At 30.6% G+C, this 11,325-nt stretch overlaps 1 protein-coding gene and 1 long non-coding RNA gene across 4 annotated transcripts; both read right to left on the reverse strand.

Annotated features, from left to right (window-relative positions):
• Positions 1-1,317: 1,317 nt before the first annotated feature.
• Positions 1,318-3,967, reverse strand: LOC111287276 (uncharacterized). The gene is made up of 4 exons (XR_016341628.1): positions 3,710-3,967; positions 3,123-3,191; positions 2,193-2,240; positions 1,318-1,475 (listed from the first exon to the last, which is right to left on the reverse strand). It is a non-coding gene; the product is annotated as an uncharacterized LOC111287276 (long non-coding RNA).
• Positions 3,968-5,144: 1,177 nt separating this feature from the next.
• On the reverse strand, positions 5,145-10,252 carry LOC149519240 (putative disease resistance protein At4g27220). Of its 3 annotated transcripts, none has more exons than XM_089759746.1 (4): positions 10,118-10,252; positions 9,953-10,007; positions 5,539-8,430; positions 5,145-5,405 (listed from the first exon to the last, which is right to left on the reverse strand). In XM_089759746.1, exon 3 carries the CDS (start codon positions 8,409-8,411, stop codon positions 5,562-5,564), a length of 2,850 nt encoding a protein of 949 aa, XP_089615872.1. In that variant the 5' UTR covers positions 8,412-8,430; positions 9,953-10,007; positions 10,118-10,252; the 3' UTR covers positions 5,145-5,405; positions 5,539-5,561. The 3 variants fall into 3 exon arrangements, with proteins under 3 accessions (XP_089615872.1, XP_089615871.1, XP_089615870.1); XM_089759745.1 differs by having other exon boundaries at positions 9,953-10,037; positions 10,118-10,213; XM_089759744.1 differs by lacking the exon at positions 9,953-10,007 and adding an exon at positions 10,008-10,037 and having other exon boundaries at positions 10,118-10,133.
• Between the last annotated feature and the right edge of the window lie 1,073 nt (positions 10,253-11,325).

Raw genomic sequence — 11,325 nt, forward strand, 5'->3', positions numbered from 1 at the left:
ATTTTATTTTTAAGAAAAATTGATACTTTTAACTTTTCCTTAAAATGCTTTTGGAAATTTTATTTTTTTTAAAGGAAACTTGATAATTTCAATTTTTACTTAAAATGTCTTTTTTTAAATTATTTTTTTTCTAATTTATTCATGCAAAAAAAAAACTCTAAAAAAAATAAAAAAAATAAACACACAAAAATAATAAATAAATAAATAAATAAATACAAAATACAAAAAAAAATTGAAGCGGCTCGGTTGGAAGGTTGGTGTGGGTTGGTTCCAGACACAAAAAGGGGCTGAAATAGCATGGCTCGAGGTATGGCTCGGCTCAGCTCTGTGGCTAAACAGGGAATAGGTGAAAACGGGTTGAAGCGGGTTGCGCTACGGGTCGGGTTGGCCCAAACAGAAACATACAGATCCTTTGGGTTTACTAACGTCAAAACAACGTCGTTTTAGCAGTGTATATAAGGCTAAAAACTTAGCTTTTCAGCAGATGCATCTTCTTTCTTCTCTCTTTTCCCTTCTTTTTCTCTTCTTTCTCTCTAAACAAAACCCAGATTTCGGTTGAATATTCTATTAGAATCTAGAAAACACATCGAAAACTAGGTTTTTCACCGAAATATTCATCGAAAAACTTGAATGTCGTCGAAAAATTGCTCGAAATCTGAAAATTTTTAGAAATTTCCCAAAAAAAAATCCAAAAATTCAAAAAAATTTCCAGAAAATTCTAGAACACTGCTTCTATTCCTTGGAACGCTCTTTTTTACTTCTGATTTCTTTTATTTTGTATACTTTCTGTGTGTTCTTTTAGCCTCACTTAGAGTCTTTATTTATAGGACAAAAGCCAGAGAATCCCTATCCGATTAGGAACTTCAATTTTTGTTAAACTTTACCCTTATCCCTAACTCAATCCCTACAACCCGATTCTAACCTAAATTCAACTTTTTTTTTTGTTTTTCCCAACTTTTTTAATTTTTTTAATTATTTTTTATTAACAAATGTAGACCCCAAGGCAAATTGGGGTGTCTACACCGTGTTTAAAAATTAAACAAAAATGCTGTAAGAGATCTTTACCTAGTGCTTAGAAAAACTTATGTACTAATTAATGTAGTGTAATTTTCTGGTGAAGAAAGACTATAAGTTGGCGTGATCATATCCTATACAACGATATCTCATTGCTTGAATTAATCACAAGCATTCTTTGAATGATTTTGTCACGCCCCGAATCGAGACATAACACGGTCATATTACTTTGAAATAAAATCTCAAAGCAATACGAAGCCTAGTCCATAACCATTGAACAACTCTCAAATATAAAGGTTCTCATTAAGTAATATAACTAGATAACAAGTCTTTAAAGGTTCAAAGTCGAGTATTACAACTAAAATAAACAATACTTCATAAAATCTTAATTTCTAAGTAGTTCTCCAATGCTCAATTCTTCTAACCCTTCTCAAGCTAATCATACTTATCATTCATAACATCTGTAAAAGAAAAGAAAATAGGAAATCAGCAAACTATAGCTTAGTAAGTAGAGGCTTACACACCTCACCGGATCAAACAACATTTTTCATACATATCATATAGATCATTCTCAAAACGTTCATCAACTTATAATGTCAAAAATAGTTTAAAAATCAGCTTTCTATTAAGTATTCATAGATCATAAATAAGAATCAAAACATATCACCAAATCATGGATCCATCATTAAAAATCATTACAAACCATTATAATCATAAATCATCATTATCAATCATTTATAATTAGCTACGGTCACTGATATAATTCGTGACATTAGCCGTATCGATAATTTCATTATCATGATCATTGCTAACTATTATAACCCGCTAGCCAGGGCCTTACGCTAACTACTATAACTCGTTAGCATGGCCGTATGATCATGTCTATGCTAACTACTATAACCCGTTAGCCAGGGTCGTAGAACTAGTTCTAGTGTCGATGATCCCACTTCCCAGGGATGTAAAAATGTAGCCATCATAAAATCATTCTTTAAACATAAATCATTTTCTCATTTCATTCATAAGTATGATCCATCATTTATATAGAGAAACACAAAATAATCATATGCTTGATCTTATTTTCATATAACGAAAATAAAGAAATAAAACATTCTTTCATTTAGAAACATATATATATACATAGATTCGAAAACAAGCAAAGTGTATGAGATTTTACTTACCTTCTTTCGATTCCACCATCTAGTTTTTCTCCTTTAAAAATTAGTGGCCTATTCAAGATAATTCCAACATAACAATAATTAATCAACCCATTTGAGGCCACTTATACCAAAACAATTAAGTTAAAGAAGTAATAACTCGAGTAATTAATTCTGGCAGCCTGTACTACTTCTACTAAAACCATATCTCAGGATATCCAATTTGAAATTAAAGTCCTTTTAATTCGTTAGAAACTAGACTCGACAAACTTTCTAACCATATATGGCCCATCTCGTGATTCCTTGTGGATTAATTATAACAATTTTTGAAATCCATGTTATATGCTGCTGCCAGACAGCTTGTATATCTTTTCATAAAAATTACATATTTATTCATAGGTAACTCCAAATTTAATTATGCTTATTTCATTGGAAAGTAGACTCAATAAGCTTTCTAAACATATATGGCTTAATCTGTAAATCCTTGTATAAAAATTAAGGGAAATTTCGTAATTCCTCTCTACTGCTGCTACTAGGTAGCCTGCACAGCCTTAGGTAAAAATTGGATAACTCTTCATAGAAAACTCGGATTCAACTCCCGTTTGTTTCATTAGAAAGTAGATTCAACATGCCTTCCAACAATATATAATAATCATAGCAGTATTTAACCCTTTAATACATAATATAACCTTAATTCATCACTGTAAACACAGAATTTATATCAGGATTTATTCGAAACAAAGATTTTCCTGTCTATTCCCATCAAATTTCTGTTTCAGCAATAAATTCACATTACTAACTTTCTCAACACTTAATTTGACCCTAATTAAAGTCTAAATCATTTGCCCAAAGAGGGATAATGGAAACCCTAAAATTTTAGGATTTCTCGATTACAAATTATACCTTAAGACTTAATCATCAATACTCCAAAATTGAACGAGATTATTTACTCACCTCTAATAGACAATTTCTCCTTGTAGATTTGTTATTTCCCTTCACTTGGAATCCTTCAATTGATCTTTTCTGTATAAAAAACAGAGGAGAAATAAGTTTTTATTTTTCTTTCGATTAGTGGTCGACTGAAAACTGAAAAATTAACCTTATTAATAAAAATTAGATTATTTATCAATAAATCTTCTGCATTTTTCATTCTTTATTAAAAAGTCTCCCCTTATAAAAATACTTAAAATAATCCCTTTTTTTTTTTTACGGGTATTACAGATTTTATATACGAGATCCACATAAAATAAATCATCTCCTCCATCAAATGATTACAACTAGATATGCAACAAACTAATATTTTTTATATTAAAAGTTATCAAAAATTAAACTTGATCATGAGAATTAATACTCTACTATTCAACGGTCACTCCACCAACAAACATGAACATAAAAATAAGGCTTAAGAAAAAAAAAAGCAAGTATAAATGCATACACATTAATCAGATTCTACTAAAAATTAAAATAGCTAAGAGAAATGGCAGCACAGAAACAGGGATATAATTAAGACGATTTAAGTAGGAGCTGTTCTTGAAGCCTACCTGATCACTTTGGAATCAAGCTGTGAGGACTACTGGGGCTCTTTCCAGCACTTCTAGAGATCCAAATAAGAAAGGAAACCAGAAATTTTACCTTCGAGGAAAGTAGATAAAGAAACTCCAGGGAACAGTAGAAACAAGAACAAATTTTAGTATTCTGCTTGAGCTGTTTGAGTTAGAAGACCGGTGGTGGCATGGATCTTATGCTTTCTAGGAAAACCACTGTGGCTAGTCAACAAAGGTCCAATTTGTCATGGGGCCCTGTTAAAAAGCTGAAATAATTAGTGGAGCGCTTTAAAGTGGTTTCCGCCAAATAATGTTTCCAAAGATGGTGACTGGTGGAGAATAAGAAAAACAAAAAATGTTGTAGGAGCGGTGTTATTCTTGTCTAAATACCAAATATTAGTAGATGTGATGGACTGAAAAGAGAAATAAAAAAAAGCTTTACTAAAAGCAAAATAGAGAGAAATAGTATTATTCAATAATTTAGTTTTGTTTGTATTTAATCAATAATTTACCATCTCTTGGTCATCTTGTCAATTCCAAGCTTGGCACCAGACAACAAAGTATCTGTCAGCTGATCAAAGATTCGAGCTACTATAACTGAAGGGTTTGAATTATTTCTCAAAACAAGGTTTCGACTGTTCTCAAGAACTGCAACAGGGGAATATATTCATCGAATTCAATGATCAAACCTTCCATTTTTTGAGGCGATAGTTTGATTACCAGAGAGTGATATATTGGCCTGGACAAACGGTTTTCGTTTCATTGGAGAGATAGGTCTCAAAAGAGAGGAAGTAAAGGATCAGAAAATATTGAAGAAACAACAGAGCTTTGTTCTATATCCCATTGTAGAAAAGGATACACAAAAATGACTGCAATATGTAGAATAGAAATTTAGTAAGGATTTTTCTTTCTTCCTTTCAAAATCCACTAAGAAGTTCAGATTTTCAAATGGATTTATTTATCTATTTGGCTTATGTTTTATCGTTGATCTTCTTATGAGTTTTTCTTTGTCCTGCTTAATGTCAACCTGCCAAGGTCAGTTGCATTTGGATCATGAGTTTGATTTGATGCAAAAAACTGATTCAATCTGGTAGAAGAATCGAAGGAAAATATTTAACAAAGAATCAGTCAGAATATTTTTTATTTCTAATTCGCACAATATATGAATTGCTCAGAGTTCTCCGTTTGAATAGTGCATTCACTCATCTATTTGATAATCAAATTTCTTCTAAAAAGTATTCTTATTTAATGTAGAAAAGAAATCATATGGCAAATAGATTTTTGGATGGGTAATTAAAATTGTGTGATCCATACTTTTCAATATTTACTTGAAAAAAATTCTATATATAGCATAAGACATATCATAATTTCACTACTTTTCAAAGCAAGCCTTTTATTCTGTGATGAGGAAGGATTAAAAGAAGAAAACAAATTCTAATAGGAAAGCAAGGAAATTTTATACAATGGCAAATATAAATATACGAATTTATAATGCATATTAACCTTTACACACAAATGGAATGAAAAAGTCATAAAAAGGAAAAAAAAAAAAGAAAAAACAATGAAATCAAGGTTTATGATTAAATTACGAGGAACACTGCATCTCTACATGAGAATGAGAAAGCAATAAATGTTTGGATTGTGATCTAACTTCAGCATTAGGGCCTGCAGCCTTCTTCCCCGTTTTATGTATCTACCAAAATAGATAAACCGTATAAGAATAGAAATACTAGTATTTTTATGTTATAAACACAGAAAAAATGAAATAAAAAAAAGATGAAACTAGATTTGCAATTGTATACTATATATAAAAAAAAAAGACTCACATTATGATTTTAAAGATACTTCATCAAGCAGCTTGCTTCCAATGGCCCTTATCCCAAAACTTGAGGAAGGGTAGAAGGACATTGTTTGCCTGGGGATGGTCCCATTCCACTGATTCCCACCATTCTTTTGGATCCACGCAGATTTCCTTGAGAGAAGGAGGATATGGCTTTTCCTTATCAAGGTCATGCAGGGGAATCTGCTTTAGCTCTGGACAATCCACTATTTCAATACATTGGAGAGAATCACTTACTCCATGTTTACTACAAATGCTCTTCAATTTTGGTAAAAATGATAATTTCAATTTCCTTAGTTTGGGAAGAGTATATTTGATGGTACCCATTCCTTCTTCCTCTGATTCTATTATTTCCTCCATTTCCTTGCAATGCCTGACAGTGATCTCTTCCAAGTTGTGCAGAACCCACTTAGCTGACAACAAATTCTTTATTTTTCCACAACCATATAGATAGATTTCTTTGAGGGAGGAAAATGTGCCCACTGATGACTCTCCGACTAAAGCCTTCAAATTCTCCAAATAACTTAGATTTAGAGACTCAAGTGTTTGAAGTTGAGAACCGGATGAAAAAATGTACTCCAACTCCTCACATTTAAAAATTCCACATCCCTTCAAATCAGTTGCATCTTTCAATCCACAAATATCGTTTAAACTTTTCACACCTTTACACTGAATAACTAGTAATTGCTGGATGTCATATGGAAGGATCATTCCGTCTCCAGAATTAATATCAAAACCCACAAATGCAACCATTTTACTATATTCCACAGAATGATAATAGTGATGATAACGCAACCGGTTACTCACCCAAATCAAGTATTTATGAAGCCTTTTTCTCTGACTAGCATACATGTTCAAGTCACCCACGTTACTAAAACAACCTTCATAAAATTCCAACTTCTTCAATTCCCTTATCTCTGTTGCTCCTGATGGTGCTGGATGTATTGCCAAATACTGAAGACGATACAATTTTGACAATAATCCATTGGGGATCTCTTTTAAACGCTCGGTAAATCTAAGATTGAGATATCTAAGATTTACCACCATTTCCAAATCTTGAGGGATTTCCTTGATTGAAGTGTTTCCAAGGTCCAATTTCTTCAAAGCTTGAAGCTTCGATAAAGATGGCAGATTATCTAAATTGCCACAACCATGCAGCAACAATGCAGTGAGATTCTCCAGATTAGAGATAGAATTTGGCAAATTCGCAATAGGATTGTTAGAAAGATCAAGAATCTTAAGATTAGGAATGTGCTTAAAGAAAGATTCCGGAATTTCTTTCAATGAATTTCTTGAGAGCAGCAAGGTTGTGAGCTTTTGACATTTTGGAGACTTCATATTTTGAGGAATTGTTGATATGGAATTGTGCATTAAAGAAATCTTCTCCAAATCATCAGTCCATTCTTCCTCATTTGGTAGCTCTTCCAATTGCATACCAGCTTTTATCAAAAATCTTTTTCTTGTGATATGCAACGCCATATCTCTAACAACATCATGCATCTTTGTATATGTAACCCCCTCAATCCTTTCTAGCAAACAGTTATCTTCAAGCTTCTGCAAAATAGAATAACCGCAATCATCCATTGCTTTTCTAGTTCCCATTTCATCTATAAGCCCTTCTTCCATCCAATATCCAATTATCTCCTCTTTATAGATTTCATGATCTTCAGGATATAATGCACAATACAGAAAACAATCTTGGTCTATTTGTTCTAGACGATCATAGCTGAATTGTACACATCCAAACACCTTATCTTTCATGTCCCGGATGTTTCTGATGTAACCTTTCAATTCATTCAAAGCATTTTCCCACACAAGAGGATCGGATATTCCCCTCATACATCCAGCTACTGTGACAATTCCAAGAGGAAGTCCATCACATTCTCCCACAATATCTTTCATAATTGATTCTAAAGTTGGATTAGGCAACATGTCTTGTCCAACTTTGCTTAAAAATAACTGCAAAGCCTCATCTGCAGAAAGACACAACACTTGGACTTTCTTACAGCCCATTGATCGAACAACCTCTTCTGAACGTGTTGTCAGCACTAATTTACATCCATTATCTGTTGTTGGCTCAAGGATTCCGACATCCACAAGAGAAAAGTTGCTCCATACATCATCCAATATTAGCACATACCTCCCTTGTTTCCTCAACATTTCTGATAACTTTGCTGCACGTATGGTTGTATCTTCATCATCTGACAACTCTTCGTTCAATTGACATGCAATGTTCTTTTGTAAACTTCGAATATCAAAGTCCTGAGATACAGTTGTCCAAATTAATTTGCTAAATTTGGTTTCTTCCAACAAGTTATTATGGACATGCTTCATTATTGTTGTTTTGCCTATTCCTCCCATACCACACACTCCAATCATTCTAACTTCATCGCCCATCAAGTATTGGTAAATTTCTTCTGCTTTAGTAGCGCCTGCTAACTTTTCTGTTGGGAGTTTGAGCTTTGTAGCTGAAGGATCGTTAACCACCAAGCGATCGGAGAATCGACCTTTAGCACATACTTCCTTAATTTCTTGAGTCATTTCGTCAACAACCTTCCCTAAGCAAGAGCGGAATAGAATTTTCCCTTTACTGACTTTATCTTCAACACCTTGTGCACGACTAATCTTCTCCTTTACTATTTTGAACCAATTTTCAACTTCCTGCTTTGGCTTTTTCCCAAAATGATGCTCGTCTTGCAATTTTTGTTGAATATCCGCCTCCCTAGCACGCAAATCTGCTTGAGCCTGCTTGAAGTTATCCACGTATTTGTTGAATTTTCTGTGGTAATTAAGATATCTTATAGCTGGACGGCCAATGAACTTTATAACTTCAAGGATTGGCCCAACAACGTCACACATTGCATTAGCAATAATGCCCCTGCATCAAAATTGGCAAGTTGACAGATTAGTTCGAGAATAAAACATTGATTGGCATATATTATGTTTATCTTCTATATATCTTCTATATTTTATATATAAAAAATGAATTTCAAAAATTTTAAAAATAATTAATCTAAGTACTCTTATCAAAATTTACAGCGCTTTAATTGTTTTCTCCTCAAATTTCAATATTGAGATCGGTTCAATAAAAAGTACAAAAACATTTTTTAAAAATTTCTTTTGATACGGTCAAGTACTTCTTTGCCACGAAAAGCATTAAAAATTGTGATTCAAAAGAATAAAACTTTTATTAAAACTCAAAATTTTCTTCATGACAGTGACAATTGGGTTCTATCATTGATATTTGGAAACTCCTTTGTCAAAGAGTTATGTGCATTCTCTTGCAAATATGCGTCTCATAGTGAAGAACATTTAACCACATTACAGTTCAATATTGAATCAATATAGTTTTGTTATATTTTAAACCCCTCACTATGTTATATTTCCTGAAACCATGAGGAATATAGTTGGTTCATGTCATTTGTTATGTTCTCTAAATCAATGATTAGATTATTTGTACTCACTCGAGTGTGTTTATATACATACATAACAATTTTTTTATATATAAAAATGTAAATTTTAAAAGTACTAAAAGTAATTGATATAAATATTTTTATAAAAATTTTAAATAAAAATTTATTCTTTAATTTTAGTATTTCATTATCATTATATTATTTTTATTATTTAATTTAAACCAACTTAAAAGTTAGAAATCCTTACTAAACTAAATCATTACAGAACCATGAAAAATAAGATAGAAATAACTAATTAATTGGTTATTCATAAAAACTATTTAATTGTCAAGTAAATTGAAACCCATTCCTTTTTAGTTTGTGTTAATTTCTCTTGATTTCATAAAAATTTATTTCTCTTGATTTCAATAGCGACAGACACAACAAGAAAAATCCTTAACTAATTGGTTATTAAATCAAAACAATGTAATTATCAAGTAAAATGAAGGTCATCCTTTTATCATTTTTGAAGTAAGATGAAACCAATCTTTTTCATTTTTGTTAAATATTTCTCTTGATTGCATAAAATTAAGCTTATTTCTCTTTCTTGAATTAATACTGGACAAAAAAAAAAAAAAAAACCTTCAAAGATATTTACCTAAGTGAATAATTGGTGTAATAATCATATGTTTATATTTAAATCTCTATCTTCCTTTTCTCTTACAATCAAACAAATTGATTTTCTGTTAAATTGTATTGTTTAGGTATATTGGTAGGTTAGTTGAAAAATAAACTATTGATTGGCATTTATCATGTTTGTCTTATAGATATAAAGTGTGAATTTCAAAAGTTTTAAAAGTGATTGATCTAAATGCATTCATGAAAAATATTTATTGTGCTCTAATCGCTTCCTCTACAAATTTGCTAGCTCTAAAAAACATCTGTGTTATTCTATAATCCACACCAAATTGAAAGCAAAAGAATTAAAAAAAAAAGAAAAAAACCCACCTAAAAGGTCTTGCAATTGATGGGAATCAAAAATAGTGAGAGGTTAAAGAAGTACCTGTCCCGACAGAGTTTTTGGAGTTAGATCCTGACAAGAATTTGTTAAAAGCAAGACCAGAGAAAAACAAAAAAAAAAGCAGTGAATTGAGGAAAGGCTCAGAACAGAACCAACAATCGATGTTCCTTGCTAACTATTATGTTGTCTGCAGTGATGGAAAAAGGAAGAAACTGAAAGGTAGGAAGGGAAGTCAATGAATCTGTTTAGGAAATAGCAGAGAAATAACGCAGCCTTTGGCTGATCCCAACTTTTTCGTGCAAGGCAAAACATGTATAGCTCATTGACGTGCACTTTTCAAATTTGTTATGATAAGAAAAGTCAAATAACAATTGGGTGGAGTCATTGTTATCATATGTTTAGGCAAAACATATATATATATATATATATATACATACTTTTCCAACGGTTTATTTATGCATGAATTCTCACAGTATATTTTATTTTTAATGATTTTTTGTCAAAAGACTTTTTTTAGTTTCTTTGGATTCTCTTTTGTCATGATACTATTTTCTTTTTAAAAAATTGTTTTAATGTATTGATTTTTACAAAAAAAAATTTTAAAATTTTTTTTAATATATTTAATATTAAAATTTAAAATTTTTTATAAAATTAAAATTTTACGATTTTTAATATTTAAAAACAAAATAATTTTAAAATATAAAAATAAAATTTTAGACATTAAAAAAATGATAATTTCGAGATATAAAAAAAAGAAGACCGACGGAGTATTGTTTTTTCTTTTTTTTATTCCCCTTATTCAAGTCCTTAGTGGAAGACAGCAAGACAATGGACCAAACATCATTTCCTTTTCTTCGGACCTGGAAGCCACTACGGCTATAATATTAATAGAGTCTGGTAGCGTAGATACGGTGAAAATTTTTTGTTGGAGGTCGATTTCAAATTGATATTCGAAGTTTAATTTAAAATTTGATTAAATTTTAATTTTTAAATATAAACTTAATTTCACATAAAAATTAAATAATTTAAATTAACTTGATTAAATTTGTTTATGAAATAAAAATAAATTTGATTTTTTTAATTGCAAATTTGATTATTTGTTTTCAAATATAAATATGAATTTAAATTGATATATATAAATAAAATAATACTTTTTTAATTAAAATAATTAAATATATTAAATATAATAATTTAATTAAACTCACAAATTATTTAAATTAATTATTAAAATATTAAAATTTTATTAACTCAATAAACCAAATTATTTAAATTCAAATTCAATTCCATAATAATTATACCGAATTTAAATTTGGAGCTTATTACGCACTTAGGAGCAATACCTTTTTAAGTTCACACCTTT

Source organism: Durio zibethinus, chromosome 4, assembly GCF_047325235.1.
Source record: "Durio zibethinus cultivar Kanyao isolate XHJ-2024 chromosome 4, ASM4732523v1, whole genome shotgun sequence".
In the NCBI taxonomy this organism is placed as follows: domain Eukaryota; kingdom Viridiplantae; phylum Streptophyta; class Magnoliopsida; order Malvales; family Malvaceae; genus Durio; species Durio zibethinus.